Source organism: Gobio gobio (genome assembly GCF_949357685.1).
Source record: "Gobio gobio genome assembly, chromosome: 18".
Classification (NCBI taxonomy): Eukaryota; Metazoa; Chordata; class Actinopteri; order Cypriniformes; family Gobionidae; genus Gobio; species Gobio gobio.
This window is the reverse complement of record NC_137111.1, coordinates 38591975-38614230: the sequence shown is the minus strand read 5'-3', so window position 1 is coordinate 38614230 and position 22256 is coordinate 38591975. Positions and strand designations below refer to the sequence as shown.

The window sequence follows — 22256 nt, the reverse complement described above, 5'->3', positions numbered from 1 at the left end:
ATTAAGCCATCTGGTGCAAAAGGAGTAAGACTGACTGACAGGATAGCATCATAGTTAAAAATAGCATAGATTACATTTTTTGAAGAAAATGTGAGTGGCTCTTGCCTGTGCAAAACTTGGCACCACATTGCAATGATGTTGTTAGGGTGTTCAGAGTGGTTGCTATGTTAGTGGTCCCTTTGAATAATGTATAAATAGATCTCTTCTAAAAAAAAAACTTATGATCTGAGGTATCATTTGCATACACCAAAGTCAATATAAAATTGTAAAATAGTGTATTTTAAAAACTGTAAGTGCAATGATGTATAATAATGAACTCTAATGAACCTTGGACAATTTCCAAGACATTGCGTAGTATAATTTTTCCATCTTTCTGTTAAGTACTCTGAAAACACAAAGGTTTGCAGAGTATTAATGTTCAGATTGTTGACGTGACAGGGACATGGCTGTTAAAGCATTAAATGTAACTACTCATGCATGCAGGTGAACCGCATTACAGTTCCATATCACTTCGCCAAATGATTTCAGTTATTTCAACAGGTCCTTACAGCTTACAACAGCAAAAGAACCAAAACCCACAACAACACTGACTAAGCAAATAAATATAGTAAACAATAGGATCAAAACAACAAATTATTTCCACGTTTTTTGCCAAAAACACACACACACACACACACACACACACACACACACACACACACACACACACACACACACACACACACACACACACACACACACACACACACACACACACACACACACACACACACACACACACACACACACACACACACACACACACACACACACACACACACACACACACACACACACACACACACACACAAACACACAATTTCACCCCCCTCACAGTTGTCATGAAGGGCAAAATTAGCCGTACAGATCAAAACCACAATTTGTACCAGGCTGTAAACATGTTTTAATCTGCTGTAAAGTTGGGCATTTTAACATGGGACTCAATGAGATTCTGCTCCCTTCTGGAGCCTGTCGCTAGCGGCCAGTCGATGAATTGCAGTTTAAGTCAATTCCGTATTGGCTTCAAGAGAAACTGCGGGAGGTTGCCGCATGGTCTGGACTTGATCCGTTGTGGAGCAACTATAGAGACAGAGCGACACGCATCATAATCTGAAGACCACGCCCACCAGGGGGGAAAACAATCAAACGCTCTCCATTGACTTCGCATTGCGTGAGGTTGCCTCCTTGTCATTTCGGACTTGAAAAACAAAAAACAGAACAATGTCTAAAAGCGGATATGTGACAAAGTGTACAGCAAACAAGCTAAACAAAACCCAGAAGTTTGAGTGTCAGGATCCCAACATTTACCCATTCTTCCTACTGATGCTTCTCGTTTTATTGCCTTTATCCACTTTTGTCTCCTTAAACGCTCGTTTTTTGGGATCGACAGCTTATAAAAACGTATTTCTGTGTATTTTAGCTTGTTTGCTGTACACTTTGTCACATAGCAGCTTTTAGACATTTGTTCTGTTTTTTGTTTTAAGTCCGAAATGACAAGGAGGCAGCCTCACGCAATGCAAAGTCAATGGAGAGCGTTGGATTGTTTCCCCCCTGGTGTGGGCATGGCCTAAATATGCTCCGTCTATGCTCGAACAAGAGCTGTTCGGACCAATGAAATTGTCAGGGCGGGATTAATACGATGATGGACAGATGATCAACAGAGACGTAATCATGCACGTCACCAAAGAGCGCTTGGGTTGAATTCGTTCTAAACGGAGAACTTGTTCCTCTATGCATTCACCTTTACTATTTCGCTCAAAAGTGCAGAGGCATTTTCTTTCCTGGTTCGGTTGAAACACGCCTCAATCACAGCCCAATGGAGCAGTATCAGACTCATATTCTGACTAGAATTTGAGTATGACAACGTCAGCCTAACATTTCTCACTATTGAGGTAATAATGGCCCTGTTCTTTAAGCAGACAAACTTAGTTTCGGTATTAGTAGAGACGCAGCTGCCGAACACTCTTGAGAGATACACAGACTGAGGTAATTCACACACACTTAATCCCTCTCGCTCTCGCTCTAATAACTGCATTAGTCTGCTATCGATGGATCAAGCCTCTGTTACTAACTCTAAAATGAAGTTTTGAAATTAACAACAGAGGCGTGGAATGATATGTGTAAGAAATTAGACCTGCATGCGAGCAGGTTAAAGACAAAAACCATGTCTTGAAATAGAACATCTGAACAATGTCTTAAGGTGTGGCAACCATAGTACAGGCGGAATAATTGACTCTGGTCCGTTGAATTATTAGAAAATAATGCACACTTGGCCGCATTACCACCTCAGGTGTGCATTATTTTCTAATAATTCAACAGCCCGTCGTCAATTATTCCGTACTTTTATTAGGAGAGTTTTTATTTTCTGTATGTATAAACAGAAAGAGAGAGAAAGCAAAAGCAAATAAAGACTGTGAAAAGGAAGCAGCAGAATTAAATCAACAAAACAAACATCCCGATCTGAAGGAAGGGTGAAATGCAGTCTGAATATCGGGCTGATGAAATTTCGTCTTTCACATTTAGTTATAGATATTTCCTTTCAGAAGACAATAATCAAGCGACTCGCACGTCATATTTCATATCATTGCTTCCTGCAAGACAGCAACATCCTCCGCCACAACAAAATTAAGCCATGCACAGTAAACAGATACAGGAAAAATAGATGTTCTGATTATGAAGGCAACAATGAGTCCAGAGGGACAGCGAGCAAAACAGCATTAAAGACCATGAAATAGTTTAATACAATTTTCTGTCCCGTGTTGACGTAAATCCCACTGAAACAGGAAGCTGACGTAGGACATAAAGGCTGAAAAAGCCTTTGGTTTACATCACAGCAGGGCCATAACCACCATATATGCTATACAATAATTAATATAGCTAAATTGTCCACCCCCCAAATGTGATATTCTTGATGCTGCTCCGTTGTTAGTTTGTTAAGTGCTAAGAAAAGTTGTTTACAATTTACATTTTTAGGCAAATCTGCCACAGCGGTCATCGTACAGTTGTCAATGTCAAAATGGCCAATGAAATCAAAGGTGGGCTTTCTTGTTCACAGAAAACAAACATGAATGACATATTTTAACTATGGAACATAGTACTGTACTATACAATAAAAATACAAAATACTTTGTCTAACTAAAATAAATATAGGCGTTTACGTGATTAATGCAGGCTTATTCATAACTAAATGTGGTGAGACAAGAAACATTAAAGCCTGACCAGAAAGTTTGAAGTTTTCTCAAGACAACAACGTTTTTGTTTTGTTTTTTTAATCTAGTTATAATTCAGATTATGCAGTGCACACTGAAACCAAGTTTGTTTATCTATCAGATCATAGCGATTTGAAAAATAGCAGTAGTGAGAGTCAAACAAGCCTTAACAAGAAACTTTCAAATCCTGTCATGTCACGCGCAAGCAGAGCATGCAAGGATCATCCACTTCTGCATTGAATTTCATGCAGTATTTAACTTGACATCAACAAGTGATTAGATTTGCAATTCAGCGTATCGCGCCCCATGCAAACGTATAATTTAAACTAATCAAAAGCTTTGAATCACACACACATTACACAGTATAATCTCTGCTTTCTAAAATGTCACACGTCAGCATAAATAGGATTCATTTACAAGCTAAATAACATACAAAAAATGTGTTAAAGTGGATAATGTGATTGTAGGAAAGATCGAAATAACCTGGAACGATTTTTCATGCCGAGAGACACTGGGAATGTAACCCTATCTTGCAGGAAGTGCGCTTGGAAGCATTTTCCTGTTTGAGCTCATGATTCTTTACACAATGGTAGCTCAAATTTCAATATCAAAGAAGCAGCACTGGGCAATGACAACAATTATGGGTCTCTTTTCAGCTGAGAGCAGCAGTTTACCCATCTGACCTGTCAAACAAACGCCAGCCCTTTGAGGCCCATGAACTGGAGATCACATGATCTGATGTGAAAAGGCCAAGCATCTCTACTGAATCACAGGAAACGGTCATTTCTCAACAACTGAAATGGGGAACAGGGTTGTACTTATCATCCACTCATCTGTTTCACTTAACAATTCTCCACCACAAACTACATTTACACCAGAGTGAGGAATGAAGAAGTACAATTAAAGCCTTAAGCTGTAAATGTGGAATTGTTAAGTAAAACTGGATAAACCAGTGGTATTTATAACTGGTAATTATATTTAGTAGCCTAAACATCTCCAGTATGCCATGGAAGACAAAATAAATGCTAATGAGAGAAAAGCGAGAGAAAATGAGAGAACTGCAGTCACCTGCACAGTAAAATCAATAACCAACATCCTGTTATTGTTCTAATCTGACTACATTCCTATAGGGAAAACACTATTTTGGTTGTTCAATTTCAGATTCTGAAATTCCCCCCCTGATGTTGGAATAAAAGCCACTCCTAATTAACTCAGGCCAGTCAAGACTAATTAGTTTGCTGACACTAGGACCTCTGTGTTCCCCAGTGACTCTCTGGACGGTTCCCTCACGTCTAAATGCAAATGTGAGGTCATTCATAGATGATAAACAATCTGCTTCAGCCTCTGAAAACCCATGATGATGTAGTACATAATTATCTACACCAGAATGAAACATAATCAGACATACAAGCACGTTAAAGTGCAAATATTTAAGATGAGTTTGTGTGTGCCTAAATGACATCATTGTGCATTTACCTGTGCCTGAGCTCAACACTCAACAAATAAAATGCTGTCATTATTTACTAATCCTCATCTCGTTCTAAACCTGCAATCGATTCTACTAATCACAAAGAGATTTGTTGAATAATCTCAACACAGCTTTTTCCAAGGTAAGTTCAGTTACCACATCTGTCACGCGAAAAACAACATCAAAATGGACCATATAAATTGTGCATTATATTCCAATCAAAGTCATACAAAAGCTTTGAATGAGCAAAATGTAAGCCATTATTTTACTGCATAATATTTCAGTCCAGTCACATATTTTCAGATTAAACAGCAGAGTAATTTATTACTAAATGCAGGGGTATGATATAATGATTCATATTTTACACATATTTTACACAATGATGAAGACTACTAGTTTGCGATCAGAGCGTTAAAAAAAAAAAATAATAATAATATTTTTATTCAGCAAGGATGCATTAACTAAAAAGTGACAATAACAACATTTATATTGTTACTGTTCTCTTGAACTTTCCATTCATAAAAGAGTCCTGAAAATAATGGTTTCTAAAAATTATTAAGCGCCATAACCGTTTTTATGACATTGATAATAATAAGAAATGTTTCATGAGCAGCAAATCAGCATATTAGAATCGTTTCTGAAGGATCATGTGACAGTGAAGACTGAAGTAATGATGCTGAAAATTCAGCTTTCACGTCACAGGAATAAACTAAATAAAATTATATTCAAATTGAAAATAGTCATTTTAAATTGTATTAATATTTCACAATATTACTGTTTTTACTGTATTTTCAATCAAATAAATGCAGCCTTGGTGAACATACAGTCCCGTTGCTGGCCGTATTGGTGCCCTAAGCGTAATTACTTTATGGTACCCGCGATGGCGGCGTTCGCGACTCTGTAGAGCTGAGCGGGGTCTTCTTTTGGTGCCCCCCTCAGCACTTGGTACCCTACGCGCAGCGCGTGATGCAGCGGCGCTGTGAACATACGAGACCTTTGAAACACATTAAAACATCTTACCGACCCCAATTTTTTTTAAAGTAGTGTTAAAATAGACCATTTAAATTGTGCGCTATATTCCAAGTCATAAGATATCTTTGTGTGAGCACAATATAAGCCATTATTCATTGATAATATTCCCCTCCAGTCACAATTATTAACAGATTAAAACTCAACAGACATTTAATACTAAATGCAGGGGTATGACAAATTATATTCATTTAAATATATATTTTATATAAATACACGTTGATGAGTACACTGTACATACATAATGCTCTATGATGGACTTGCTTTCCTCTGCCTTCGGCCTAGGATACTGGGATAGGCTCCAGCCTATATGACCCTTCAGAGGTCGTATAAGGAAGAAAGAAAGAAGAAAGAAAGAAGAGAGAGAGAGCTAATGTTATCAAACTCGAAACCGAGCCCCTGCACAACTCAAATGTTGAAATTTGATGATGTTGCGGGTCATCCCAATCGAACAAATTTTGCTAAGTGAAGTGATCTTCTACAGATCTACTTTCTCAGTGTTTAGGGAGCAGTGAGCACTACGTAGGTCTCCTGTGAATCCAGATGGCAGAGTGGTAGAAGAGAAACAGCATGGCAGTAATAGGGATAATGCGTAATGTACAGCAGAACCCTCAGGCTTTTCAGTCACATCTCCTTTAAATCACTGAGTCATCCCTAATGAGAATGTCTATCCGCCTGTCTGTCTCTCTGGTCGGGAATGAAGACGCTGGATCTTTTTATTTATTTATTTTTTTTACACAGGCACACTTCCTGTGTTGGCTCATGACTTCCTCTCCCACAGGTTTTAAGCTGACGGGGGGGCCATGTGATCGCTAATCTCTGCCCGCCTCCCCCTCCAACGAGGGGATTTCACACAAAGCCTACGATTTTGTGCGTCCGTCAATGATGCGATTTGCTCGTGCACTGCCACAGACACGTGCGTCTCTATTGCTTGGATGTTTGACTCAGAACAACTGAAACATCGAAGTCAGAGAGTCCTGAGTGTAATGATGAACTTAGCCTCAATGATGTGCCAGTATATTAACAGGCCGTATTTAACAGACCATCATTGAGATTTAATGACACATAATGGCTTTGAGAGAAAGTACAATTACCGAACTAATGTGTCCGTCATTGCAAACAGGCATCAAGCAGTAGGTTGCAAATGGGTCGCAGGTCTGTTCTGATGTTCTGGTCGTGATCCATGCTAAATGCAAATCATAAAATACAACTAATCATATAATAGAGCATAAATATGACAGCAAAACAGGCTTATCAATCTTTAAAAGAAAGGAGAAAACTTGTCCCATATCTTTCATTGTTGATGTCTAATCAAACCCCACAGTATTTTGGTGCAAATTAATCAAACTCACTTCCTGTCTCATAAGATACCTTCATATATATTGATGGCGTAACTTCACCGCCTTTATCCCAAAATCCTGTGCATTCCATTCTGTGACAGTTAAAGGAATAAAGATTTGTTGAGTTTGGTGGTCAATCTGTGCATTTATGGCTAACATTTTCCACTTTCATGTAATTCCTAGCAAGAACTTTCTATTGTAGTAATTAAACATTGACTTAGTTATCACCAAAGCTCACTCTATTTTGTTGCAGATCATTAAAGCGTTACGCTGCCTCAGAGGTTTGTCCAAAATTGGTTTTGTGAGACACCTTCGTGCACAAATGCTGCCTGCAAACTCATTGCCTGATATGCTCCCTAAGCTTTCGGACGTTGCGTGTGTTTGAATAATTGGCTACCAAATGCATGAAACTAGGAATGCAAGATAACTCAGTTCCATGTCAGTTATCAGAGATATAGAGTTTCACGGACAGGGATTAGACTAAACCAGGATTAGGTAGGCCTTAGTTCCATTAGGGCATTTGAGTAGCTTTTATAAATGACACATTAGCGGTGTGAGACAAAACAATGGCACTGACATATTTTAAGACATTTTAGGGAAAGTTGCTTAAACAGCTCAAACATGCATTTTAGTTTATCACTCTGTAGCCCAAGACTGGTTTCCCACTGAAGCTAAGCAAGGCTGTGCCTGGTCAGTACCTGGATGGGAGACCAACTGGGAAAACTAGGTTGCTGCTGGTAGAGGTGTTAGTGAGGCCAGCAGGGGGTGCTCACCCTGTGGTCTGTGTGGGTCCTAACACCCCAGTATAGTGATGGGGAGACTATACTGTAACAAGCACCGTCCTTCGGATGAGACGTTAAACCGAGGTCCTGACTCTCTGTGGTCATTAAAAATCCCAGGATGTCCTTCGATAAAGAGTAGGGGTGTAACCCCGGCATCCTGGCCAAATTTTCCCATTGGCCCCTCTCCATCATGGCCTCATTGGCTTCATCACTATGTCTCCTCTCCACCAATCAGCTTGTGTGTGGTGGGCGTTCTGGCACAATATGGCTGCCGTCGCATCATCCAGGTGGATGCTGCACACTGGTGGTGGTTGAGGAGATTCCCCCTTCTATATGTAAAGCGCTTTGAGTGCCTCGAAAAACTAATAAATGTAACAAATTATTTTAATTACAAATTATAGTCTGTGACTAGCTTAAGCCTTGTATGTGAAACCAGGGGATAGTATATTAATATATATTGAATACGTCGGCTCATACTATCATTATTTAAATATTTACCGTTTCAGTTCCCATTGACTTCCATACAATGGAAGCCAATGGGAACCGAAACCGTAGCAATCAACATTCATCAACATATTTTCTTTTGTTCTCCACAGAAAGCTAAACAAAGTCATACATACAGGATTAGAATGACATGAGGGTGAGTAAACGATGACAATTTTCATTAGTTGGATTAACTATAACTTTAAATGTAATGTTTTTAGTAGATTTAAAAATGAATATCCAATTTACATTATAATCCTGTACATTATAATGTTGTGATTTATTGATGATATTATTATTATACCGTATATGATTATTATAGAATTTTAATACCAGTCATTTATCAGTTATCAGCCATAACATGAAAGCAAATATCAGCTTATCGATATCTGTCATATTATTAATATTGGTGCATCCCTATGTGAATCTATAAAAATTAAAAAAAATCACGAGCAAATTTGTTCCATTCCGATTGTCATGTTGTCATGTTAATTTTATTTGGGCTTTTTAGTCTCATAGTAATATTAACAAATGTCAATGCTTGAAATTAAGGACATTTTTGTTTAGTTTTGTATGATAAATAATATTGGCACAGCGTTCAATCACCACTTAAAGGGTTGGTTCACCCAAAAATGAAAATTCTGTCTTTCATTATTCATCCTCATGTCGTTCCAAACCCGCAAGACCTTCGTTCATCTTCGGAACACGAATTAAGATATTTTTGATGAAATCCGAGAGGTTTCTGACCCCTCCATAGACAGCAATTTAATTAATACTTTCAAGGTCCAGAAAGGTAGGAAAAACATCGTAAAAATAGTCCATGTGACTGCAATGGTTAACCATAATTTTATGAAACGACGAGAATACTTTTTGTGCGCAACAACAAATAACGCCTTTATTCAACAATTTCTTCTAGTCTGTGTCAGTCTCATACGCAGTTTACGTTGTAAATACAGTGCAGCAGCATCACACGCATGCGTCATGGAGCTCACGTGAACAGCATCGGCCAATGGTGACCCGATATTCTGCACTGTATTTAAACATAAACTGACACAAACTAGAAGAAATTGTTGAATAATTTTGTTTGTTTTTGCGCACAAAAATTATACTCTTCGCTTCGTAAAATTAAGGTTGAACCACTGGAGTCACATGGACGATTTGAACGATGTCTTTCCTACCTTACTGGACCTTGAAAGTGCTAATTAAATAGCTGTCTATGGAGGGGTCAGAGCTCTCGGATTTCATAAAAAACATCTTAATTTGTGTTCTGAAGATGAACGAATGTCTTACGGATTTGGAACAACATGAGGGTGAGTAATTGATGACAATTTTAATTTTTGGGTTAACTAAGCCTTTAAGGTTATAAACTCTAGGTCTGATCTAGATGCCTGATGGGTTATTAAGTTCATAAGCGCCAAAACCATACACCAATCTGCATCATAAACTAATAAATCTTCCATGCCACTTTATGATTTTATATCTTTATAGAGTTTGATAGCATGTCTGCAACCCCAAAAATCATGCAAGTACAGCCCCTATATTGGGGCACAGTGTTGAAAATAAAGGATGTGCTCTACATGTGTCTATATCTACAGTAGTGCTGTCCTTCCAGCAAATATAAAAGCCCCCACCTGAGCACACATTTACAACAGGAAGTAGACAGCGGAAAGGGAGGTCACAACCAGGGAATAGAAAGCACATAAATGCACAATAAATGTCGGCATTGTTGATAAAAAAGAAAAAAAGCATTCTGCTCACAGCTGATGCTGAAACTGGCGCACTAGTGAACAGAAGCTGCCTCATCTCCATAACACAACAACAGGCCTCTCAATAGCAACCATGGAGACAGCAATCTCACAGCTCCCCTTTCACATGAGCACAATGACACACACACAAACACATACAGCCTCGCAGGAGGCTGACAAACAGAGGGAAAACAACACCAAAACATTGCAGCATTTGTACCTGAATCTTCATTTTCCAACAGGAATGCATGGGTGAATCCTTTAGGAGGAGGTGGTCCCCTCCGTTACACTCACACACACACACACGCGCAGACAAAGCCTTGCTGGAAAGGTTACATGTCCCCTGTGTAAATCCTGAGGGAGAGGTGTAGCTGATAAACACGGAAGTGGTGCGGAACAGGGTGCAATGAAGATCCAACTGTCCTACATCCAAGTTCCTTCTTTGGAATTGACAGAGGCAAACACACACACACACTCACAGAGCGAATGAGACGATACTAGCCTGGGCTTGCTCTCCCAGCCGGTAAGCCCAGCAACCAGCCACTTCCTCCAGCTGACTCCAATCAGCAGGGACAACCCGATGCATCGTACATTATTTATGAGGGGGCGGTGCTGAGCGTGCTCTTTAGCCGGCTGGGTTTCAAATCTCCACCCCCAGCCTCCTAACACATAGTCCCTCCCCCTCCAAACTGTCATTTGTCCCTATGCTTGGTTAATGCACACCCTGCCTTCCTTTCTCATCCTTCTCCGGATTCACTTCATTGGCTGTAATGTAGTTAAGACTGCACGCTCCCGCAGAAAAGGTCAAGAACCTTGGATGCTCACCCACAGCAATTATTCTAATTTAGCCAGAAACACTGATTACAAAGGCTCGCTTACAACAAAGCACCAGAGAGCTAGACAGGGAAAAACAAAGTCAAAGACAGACCGTAGAGAGGTTGGGGTCACGAGAGCGCCACGTCAGGGAGTACAAACTGCAGAATTGAAAGTGTAAGAGAAATAATACTGCTGAAACCAAGGACATTTAGGATTTACATCACATTAAGTCAAATACTAAAGCAGACTGGGCCAGAAAACAAGTTTCTTACATTAGGAATTAATTTCACCATAATGAAGAATCTGTATTATATTTAAAATAAAAAGTGCAATTTTGATCACCCTTCTTATATTTTTATTCTATTTTATTTAGCAATGAAGCAAAATATAATATAATATAAAGGGTGATTAAAAATGCATTTTTAGCTTTTTTTAGCACTGATACAGCTTTTTAACATTGTAGATATTTACATACATATTCAATGAGACAAAAAAAATCAAACTAAATGTTAACAAATTGCCCGGTTCAACAGTCTACATTTCAGTAATTATTTTGTCTTGTTAAATATACGTCAAAATCTGTTATGCAGTTTGCTCTGGGCAGTACTAAATAAATTGACAAACTCAATTTTTATCATCTTTTTATCATATATATATATATATTTTAAAGCTTACAGATTCCTCAAGGGGTTTGTAAAGTTATGAGCTGTATATAAATTTCATGATGTGAAAAATGATACCCTCCAGAGTTATAGAGGAGGAAATACATGACTGAAATAAGGAAATTGTGGTGACGGCCACCCTGGACTAATAATGACTAAGCACTTTCCGGTAAAGCAGGTATCAAGTATATACAAAGAGCTGTACGCACAGTACTAAGAAAATCCTGCTTAAATCCCTCACACAGGGAGGTTCTGGGTGAGAAAGTGGGCATAAGGGTGCTGCTGCTCTTGGCTGGGTCTCGTGTGTTCACCTGAGGTCCACTATTTAAGAGCAAGTCCTTAAGCTGGATAATGAACTAAGGGCGGCCTGTACCTTACACTTTCATTCGCTTGCCCTGCTAAAGGGCTCACGCTCTTAAAAACCTCCGCTTGTCGCTTTTTAAGTCCTTCGTGGACTTTGCTCTGTCAACACAGTAAAGATTACTCATTAAAGCACCTGAATGAAAAACATCCAGTGTTCTCTTTGTGTGCTGTGTGGTTGGTAAATACTGCTCATATACAGGATTCACGTTTTTGTAGTACAGCTTTTGAGATTTTTGCAGTGATTGAGAAGAAAACGTTCCCTGTGTCTGAAGTGATATTTAAATGCTGTGAGGGGGTTTAATGAAAATAATTACATTCAGATGAGTCACAGTTCAAAACAAAATACTTCATCCTTTGTTTTTCAGGTTTCATACAGTGCTAAGCAAAATTTGCATTTAATGTGACAACCCATAATCAAAGTAAATGAGACCTCCTATGATGACTGGAAAAGCAATTTAAAGTGCTAAAAATACAAAAAAATATGTTTTTATCGTCACAATGACCACTGAACGTATGTATTTCAAGCAAGATTATCCACGAGCAATATAATTGCATTGTTTTTTTTGTTTCTGAGCTCCAAGTGGTGACACATATGTGAAGTATTCCTTGCATAAATCCCTCAAAACTGAAATATGAGGAACAAAATCATAATGTGTCTCTCAAAATCTTTTGTGACAGGTGAGAGGTGGTTAATCATTCATGTGATGCTGAGAGTGATATAATGACTGAACTGTTTGTAACAAGTTTGTCACAAGGAGAAATAATCCAAATGTCATGGAAAAGAAAATATAATTTTTTTTATTTCATAAAATGAAGTTTTAAAGCTGTTATACATTTAAGGCTGCATTGTAAAATCTCTCAATTGGTGTGGTATTATTTTCTAAATAATATTCATATTAAAATATACATTTATATAATTTATTATAATACATTTATAATTTTTTTAAGGAAAAATACTGTTTCATGGTCAGTAAGAAATATTTAAAGCCAGGAAATTTCCTCCATTTCTCTAAATAATATTCATATTAAAATAAAAAAAAATGTATTCAGTTAAAAAAAACAAATAGTTTTTGAGGATCAATATTATTTATAATAGTAAATACTAAAAATGTAAATAATAATATTCTAATTAAAATATTTTTCTAGTGAGTTGCAAATGCAAATATGCATTTGAAATGTACAAAAATTAAATAAAATTTTTAATTATCATTATTTTTTTAATTTAATCCAATATTAATGTACTATTTACCCAATATTTGTGTGTGTAATGTATATTTAGGCTTATCAATCAGAGTATCATGTTGTGAGTTTAGAAACACGCTAACATCAAACTTTAATTAAATTGAGCGTCAAGCTTGCTGTGCTTCACATGAGGAATTAAATTTAAATGATCTATGAGTTAGAATGTTCCAAATAGTTTACCTACAAGATTACATTTCCGTTAGGACGGCCTACAATAAGGGCAGAAATCAAGAAAGCTCACAAGATTCTATATCAGAGCCAATATTGTTGAGGATAGCAAATAATTGGGGCATCCTTAAGGTGAAATCACAAAGAACAGATAGCATCTCCGTTAAATCAGCAGGTACAAAAAAAGTACAATTCAGACTCTGCCCTCAGCTATTGGTCCACACACATAAGAGAGACGGTGCTAAAAGCCCTGAGACAAGTCATTGAGTAGACTGTTGAAAAATAAAGGGTGGTGGCATAGAGACGAGTGAAATGAGGCATTGAGCGAATCAGGGGTAGGTGAGGATACTGTGAGACACTTTGAGCTAAATGTAGTGAAGAGGATATCAGATAACCCCTGGGGCATGAAATTGCAATGTAATAGTCCTTTCAGCTCATATTCAAAAAGAAAGTCAAACCATCTCACAGGATCCAGGGGTTGCCAATCCACACAGAAACTGTGAGGCAGACAGAAGATGAGGTGGTGTATGCCATCAACAAAACGGCCATATAAGCCCCACCTCATTTAAGTTTGACTAAAAAGGAAGAGCAGGATGGACTTCCTACATCAGCCGCTTTGAAATCTGCATTTTAATTTCTCAGCTCTCATTTACGTGTGTATTGGTAAAGCAGGGCTGAAAGCATGCGAGGAAGCGTGTGTGGCTTTTAATATTTAAGTAACTCGCAAGGTGCATAAATCTGTGAAACGAATTACTGTTCGATAAATAGAATCTTTTATGTGACCCCTTTAAAAATACAAGCTCTGCTTTCTGCTTTTGGGACAGAGAGGAATGCACATCTGAAGCAGGTCACCCACTTACACCCCAGTGATGACTGGTTTACTGAGAGCCGAGGATATGGATCAATGCCAGTCACTCAATTCCCATCAATCAGTTCTCATCAAAAGCAACAACATCAGAGGGATTAGCCAGTTCAACCAGAAAATTAACACTTAAGGGTACATTTAAACAACAAAGTTTTTCCGTTGCGTTTTCCGCATACAGACGACAACGTTGTCAAACCGATCCCCGTTCACACAGATCCACAAAAACGACAAAAAATGCTGTATTATGCTGCCAGGCCAGTAGTTGTTGATGTCACACATAATACACATGACGTATTTTGTAGTTTACACACAGATGATAACAGTATCGTTTTCAAAAGTTTGCGTTTTCAGGCCTGCAAAAAGCCGTTGACGTGTGAATGAATGGACAATAGTCATAAAAAGTTTTTAGTTAAAACAGTGCGGTGTAAACGGCCCCTGATACTCTTTGAGCAGCAATTCGTGAACTTTATACAATATTAATATTAGTAATTTATTTTAAATGTTGATATTAAATTTGTAACACATTTTCATAAAATATAATTAAATATTTTTAAGACATGAAATATCAAAATAACATACCAATATTAAAACACTAAACATTAAAATGTTATTCAATAAATAAGCGTTAATACTCTTTGAGCATCAATTAATGTATTTTAAAGTTAAAATTATTATAAATAAGTAGCTGTTTAAAGGGATAGTTCACCCAAAAATGAAAATTAGCCCATGATTTACTCACCCTCAAGCCATCCTAGGTGTTTATGACATTCTTCTTTCAGACAAATACAATTGGAGTTATATTAATAAATATCCTGTGAATGGCAAATGGCAGTGAATGGCAGCCCAAAATCTGAAGCCCTAAAAAGTGCATCCATCCATTATAAACATACTCCCCGCGCCTCTGGGGGGTTAATAAAGGCCTTCTGAAGCGAATCTATGGGTTTGTGTAGAAAAATATCCATATTTAACACGTTATAAAGTCAAATATCTAGCTTTCGCCAGACTGCCTTCCGTGTTCAACTTAAGGAAAAAACTGGCGCGGTGATGACGTTGGACATAGCGTAAGCATTTTGAACTTACACTTTCTTCTTGAGTTGAATATGGAAGGCGGTCCATCGGTAGCTAGATATTTTACTTTATAGTGTGTTAAATATGGATATTTTCTTACAAAAACCCATAGATTCGCTTCGGAAGGCCTTTATTAACCCCCCAGAGGCGTGGGGAGTATGTTTATAATGGATGGATGCACTTTTTTGGGCTTCAAATTTTGGGCTGCCATTCACTGCCATTATAAAGCTTGGATTAGCCAGGATATTTATTAATATAACTCTGATTGTATTCGTCTGAAAGAAGAATGTCATATACACCTAGAACGGCTTGAGGGTGTGTAAATTATGGGATAATTTTCATTTTTGGCTGAACTATCCCTTTAAGTATGTATAAGGTGTCTCTGCTAGAATCTCTACATGATACGGTTTCATTTCATGGCCTTATAGGCACATTAATCCAGCATGAGGTCTCATGACAGCTCATTTCCATCCAAAAACCTTGGTTTCCACTGAAACTGATATTCTAGGAAGTGATGTTAAACAATCATACTAAATAGGGAGGAGATTCCCGTCAACAGGACAGGAAAGTGAACAATGATGTTTGTTTTCTTTTCTATACCACATTGACATTAACACTGACATTTAACATTCAGTCAATGCCTTTTTGCCATTTCAAAGCTTTATAACATGGAAAAGCTTAAATTGGGCTGAACGTCAAAAAGGCTTATAGTTTTGAATACCCTGGGTATAATTTTTGCTGTAAAAAAAAAATTATAAAAAAATAAAAAGGCACTTTTATGTTTTCAAAGCAGTTTTTTTTTTTTTTTATCAATGCATTTCTGAAGTGTCACTATTATAGAATAGTTAAAAAAAGTCCATGCATAATATAGGGGTTAGTTGAGGTTAATACGATTTCTGAGAAATAATTAGCAAAAGGTGATGCACTACGGTTCTGTTCCAAAACCTTCCTTCTAAGATTTCTTTTTTGGCATGCAACCTTCACAGAGCAAACCCAGAATGTATTGCGAAAGACACTGGCAGAAGAAGCAAAATCCAAATATACATCATGTGAAATATAAAAAATAATGAATTACAGAACATATTTTTGTTGTTTCTAGGGTGACCACCATCAAACAAACCAAATATGGGACAATGTGGGACATGTTACCGACACTAAAACATAACCTGAAACCGTTACATAATGTCTATCTAACTTAATAAAAACATATGTTTTCTGCCTTTCAGATGATAAAAATACTTTGTTCTTTAGTCCCTTCCAGAAAACATCACAATGTAACATTTTACATGTCATTTAAGTTCAACATCACTGAGCCCAAAGGCAGTAGGCATCAGATCTGACCAAGTCCAACTAAGATCCAACTAAATAAATAATGCACAAATAAAATATAAAACAACATGAAATTAGTTCATTGACAGTCTTATACATTATATTATATATTAAAGGAACACTCCACTTTTTTTGAAAATAGGCTCATTTTACAAGTCCCCTAGAGTTAAATAGTTGAGTTTTACCATTTTTGAATCCATTCAGCCGATCTTTGTATCTGACGGTAGCACTTTTAGCATCGCTTAGCATACATCATTGATTCTAATCAGTCCATTAGCATCTCATTCAAAAAATGACCAAAGACACTTTCAATATTTTTCCTATTTAAAACTTGACTCTTCTACAGTTACATCGTGTGCTAAGACAAACTGAAAATGAAAAGTTGCGATTTTCTACACCTATATGGCTAGGAACTACTTTCTCATTCCTGTGTAATAGTTGCGGATCTTCGCGGCCGTACCATGGCTGCAACTCAACTATTTAACTCTAGGGGACTTGTAAAATGAACCTTATTTTTAAAAAAAGAGGAGTGTTCCTTTAAGAATATAACCAATTTAGCGAATTATCCATTCGTTTTCTGACTAGGAACACATGGAACGAATCACAGCTCCAAATTTTGATTGACAGCCGTCACAACCAACTAGTGACCGCGTTTACTCCTTTCTTTTCAACCATTGGATAGGATTTAAAAAATGGCTGTTGTATTTGTGTAAGGAAGGATGTTACTTCTGACGAAGCGCTGTTAAATATAGAATACGAATAAATTAAAATGCTTTCTTAAAAAGGCAAAAGAACGCATGCATGTTTTCTTTATATGATAATTAAAAACCAACAGACTGATGAAAATGTGGGACATTTTCTCAATATGCGACGTGCGGGACGGGTGGTCACCCTAGTTGTTTTTCTTTTTATACATTTTTAATTATTATTTGAATGCATTATTTAGAGTCTCATGATGTTAGCTTAGAAAGACACTAACATCAAACTTTAAATCAATTGATCGTCAAGTGATCTATGAGTTAGAATGTTCCAAAACGTTTACCTACAAGATTCCATTTCTGTTAGGAATGCCTACAATAAGGGCAGAAATCAGGACAGCTCACAAGGTTAAAAAAAAGAGCCAATATTGTTGAGAACAGCAAATTATTGGGGCATCTTCACAAAGAACAGATAACATTTCCAAGTGTCTTTACCTGCTGATTTCCGCTAAGACACAGGCTGGCCTGACTGCATGAAATTTCCCTCATTTAAAGTGAAATCAATAAGAGCCTTTGGCAGTCCTGTCTGCATGTCTAACCTTGGCAGCCTGTAAGTGTAATTAAGGGAGATTAGACACTACTTCAGTGAGACGAGCATAAACAAAGTTTAAAGAGCTGTTCCATCGCCATTCCCAGGGTAAGTTGTGTTTATCCCAAAGCCTTTACTGGAGAGAAAATGAAAGTTTTCAAAGTCCCGCTGATGGGAATGGCTTGTGGGCTGGGTTCACAGACTCGGGATCTTCGAGAACAGCCTGCACTGAGTAATGGGAGCGTTCAGGAAACTGTAGGGCTGAGATTGCACTTAGGCTCGGGATGGAATTCCCCTCCAGTTCCTGAGCCGTCATTCCATACAGATGATGAAGATTCCTGCAGTAACGCAGACTTCAGCTGCAACTGTATGACAAAGCTCTTTGTAATCAGACTTAAGGCATTACATGGCTTATTCCACAGAGGATTGTGGCACTGGTCTTGCTCTGAGCTGGCCTACTGTTGGCAGATTGTGTCTATACGCTGAACCAACACAGATGGACATCTTCACTAGCCTGGGCTGAACGCAGCCAATCCGCACAGGGGAGCAGATTGAAGGACGTCCATAAATACAAGCTAAGGGGTCAAGGGGTCAGGCGCTGTTATTCATACAGTCGATTGCTGTATAGAGCCTGAATCTTTCCTGAATGTCAAATGCTTATCTCTGTTTATGACTCATTCTCAGCTGTTTTCATTATGTTTCACTTTTGAAAAAGAAAAAGAGGTCTGACAAGTTTCCAAAAATAGGTGCTTGAATAACAAGGCCTTAAATAAACACAGGGTTTACTTCATATACCAAATTTTCCCTATTTCATAAATTGAACAGACAACCGATTAAACATTTTGAACCCTTAAATTCACAATTAATCAAAATTGTTTATAACACTTTTTTTTTTTTTTTTTCATCTAAATAACTTCCCCTCCCTCTTGTGATTTCTGTTCTCTTCTCTGATAACCTAATCATCTCTGATGACTCCAAAAGTTCCCAACGGAAAAATTCAAGTCCCAGGCTGAATCTGAAAACCGCACCCTTAACCCTCAATTACTATTCCCTACGTTAGTCCACTAATATAGTTCACTTGAAGGAGTGAATGAAAATTAGTTTGTGAATTCGGACAGCCTTTGATTGCACATCGGCTGTACACTTGTTATTGCGGTGCAATTTGGGATAGAATGAGTGCACCAACATCCCCTATGGTTTCGGACACCACTACAAATGGCAATTCATTCAAATAATGCCCTATTTGACGGTATAGGGGGCAATTTCGGATTCAGCCCCAGACTTGGATATAGGTCACAATAGTGAAGAAAAGACTATCGCAACTTCCCTTTCATGCCGACTTTAAATTCCCATAAAAGATTTAAGATAATTTTTCTTAAAACAGAAAAACACAGCCCAGGTCAGCATGAATTTCAAATGTTTGCCCATTCTGGTTTATGCGGTTAGCACTAAGTGGATGCTCGTCAACCAGCATGGTCTTTCTGGTGAAGTTCTGTTGGTTACGCTAGTTAATAAGCCTGATCGGGACACAGCACACCATCATCATCATCTCATGATGGGGGCCAACATCGAAAACACAACATGCGCTTATTTGCAAATAGACAACAGGCTGTAGTTTAGAGGTCGACTGATAGTGGATTTTGTCAAGGCTAATAACTAAAACCAGAAAATATGGCTGACAATGATTGACCACTGTTTAAAAACAATAATGTGAATGAAAACTGTAAAATAGTGCTTAACTTTATTAGAAAATTATCATAATGACTTAAACATGAGAATATTTTGTAATAATTAAAATAAATTAAAACATAAAAATAGCTAAGCTTTATCACTACTGAGTGACACAATGAAGATTTTTAAATATACCATGAAATATGTAATATATGATGTTTTTTAATTATATTTAAATGTAATAAAATACATAAATAACATATACAGTATTTTACCTTATTAAAGAGGTAAAATTAAACATTGTTTTTTCCTGATAGTGCAGTTCCACAAAGCAACTACCGGCTGTGATGAATCTGTAAAAATAATACATTGGTCGACCTCTGGTAGGTTACTAGAGGACAAGATGAGGAAACCAGATGAAGAGCTTATTTTTTTTGGCCTATTAAGAGGAGAATGACTGTAAATTTGAATGCATTTGTCTGCTGAAAGTTATCTAGATATAGAGTTATGTTAGCCTAATCCTAAAGTCTAAACCTATTAGACATGGATTAAAAGCCACCGTTTTTATTTACATTCATTTTGGTGACATTAAGGCAAGATAAAGAGTCAAAAAGTTCTGTACATGTTGTACTTTAGAAGTGATATGAAATTGAGCCCTGCCAGTAATGTTTTCTAGGCTAACATTCCAACAGGAAGTGAAATAGCACGTACTATAGTTGTGCAAGCTTGTCTATCTGACTGATTCAGGCTGAATGAAAGTGAAACAACTTGCATTAGAAAAAAAAACTAGAAAAACTGGCTGCCTGGATGAAATCTATATGCCATTTGCACCTACAGTGTAGAACTCATATCATTACTAACGTTTTACCTAGTAGCTAAATGACTAAGCTAGAAAGCTGGGAAGGAGCTGTGTGTGCTTCAGTACAGTCTGTAGGCTACATTTTAGGAACCAGATTGGGTCATTAATTAAGATCAGTTATGAGACTCACAAGGGAGAATCGGCAAGGAACTGCTTTGATTACATGCGACAGAATCGCTCATCGGTTCAAGGCCACACAAATGAAAAAGGCTTGAAAGAGTTTTGAACAGTGTCTCTCTAGAGTGGAAATAGCGACTCACTTCCCATCAACCAAACAGTCATTTACTGTAAAAACTAAATCAGTGACTTTCAGTTCCTATATTAGCGTTATCCATGAAAAGAACTGCAATAAAATGTGCAATGTTTGTAAATCATCCAATGAGACCTGAGGTGTTTTCTATGATGAGACAAAAGCTGGTGAATTCTCGAAAACATTAGAATGAGAAAATAACTTACAGAAAATACAGAAATAAAAACAAATCGTAAAGTATTAATATTTCCACTTGTGAATAAAGTTTGAGAGGGACTTTTTTGCTTCCCTTGGGTGTATTGTTCTCACTGAGCTGCTAAAAGTAACAATATACAGGCTAAAAGTCACATGACACGTAGTCTCAGCCTCAGACGTGACGCCCATGGACCATTGGCTGAACATCTGATGCATATGGGACACTTTTCTGGAAACACTTCAGGAGTTTCAAAGTCATCATCTGATGAATTATACAGGATGTCCACGAGATGTGTGTTGTGTTCTTTAACTGTCCGCCTGGAAACACATGTCGTGACGCCGAACCCTCTCGTGAAAGAAGAACGCTGTCGTGTTGACTGTTAACTGTGACAGGGTCAACTAAACGCTGGATTTTGAAAAGTATGTGAGGTTTGCGGCTCCATTGTTGCAGTAAACTTGCACAATGTTCTTGAATTAATCATTTGTAGATGCACATGGGTCTGTTATTGTAGGGACATTGACTTTACATGTTCACGCCCCTAAATGCGACCCAGAACAAAACAAATTCTGATTGTTTGCGTTACATGTCAGTCAGACGTCCTCTTGGGCGGTCCTTGGCAAATGAAAGCTGCAAAAAAGTCCAGATCTTCTGCCGTCAGTCTAAAGGTCTGGCTCCGTGAGACTACATGACACGAGGCAGTGCCTCCACGTCACTGTGATTGGCTGATTACCTTGTCAGTGGGATGATGCCCACATGTATATATACAGTACAACAGGTCCAGATTTACAGAGCAAACAACTAACTCATCACCACTTTCAGTCACGTTAAAATGAACCTGAAATGACTCACAAAGTGAGTCTTTTTAAAGAGCATTCATTATTTAATGAGGAAATTTTGATGCACTAAAAATGTGATGCCTTTTATGTGACTTGACGTGCATAGAATGTTAATATAAGCAAAAATATTAAAGTATTCATTGCTTATTGATAGTCCCAAGTATAAGGTAAATGGTGCTGAATATACTTTTAATCAGGAAACAATATAAACATCAAATGCAGCTGAAACATGAACAAACTGATGTGAATAAACTCAAAAGGTAAAAAGGGACCTTCTCATAATTTCAAGCCTCATCATCCATTGTGAAAGGCTTGATAGAGCCGTGAACCACGATGAACTGGCTGACAACACATCTCATTCAGATGTCTGCTCCACACACTGCTGAAGAATGCCAGCATTCAACATGCCAGTTCTGCTGCCTCCATCTGTTTCTGGCTTTACACACCATGCCATTACCAGTGGGTAACTTCTACCAGTCAGTTAATTCCCACTGAGTTTACTCACGGTACACAAAATCCAAACACTTGGACACACCTTTTCATTCAAAC

General features: G+C 37.7%; 1 protein-coding gene across 9 annotated transcripts in view; it reads right to left on the bottom strand.

Moving 5' to 3' along the window:
* marchf8 (membrane-associated ring finger (C3HC4) 8) overlaps positions 1 to 22256 on the bottom strand; it is a 144061-nt gene that overhangs the window by 46013 nt on the left and 75792 nt on the right. Inside the window, exon 1 of one of the 9 annotated variants that reach the window (XM_079842688.1) lies at positions 10316 to 10669. The exons of the other annotated variants lie outside the window; for them this stretch is intronic. Within the exon in view, the coding sequence (XP_079698814.1) occupies positions 10316 to 10345 (30 nt within the window). The 5' untranslated portion in view covers positions 10346 to 10669. Of the gene's footprint in view, positions 1 to 10315; positions 10670 to 22256 lie in introns of those variants that run through there. 9 annotated transcript variants of the gene reach the window in all.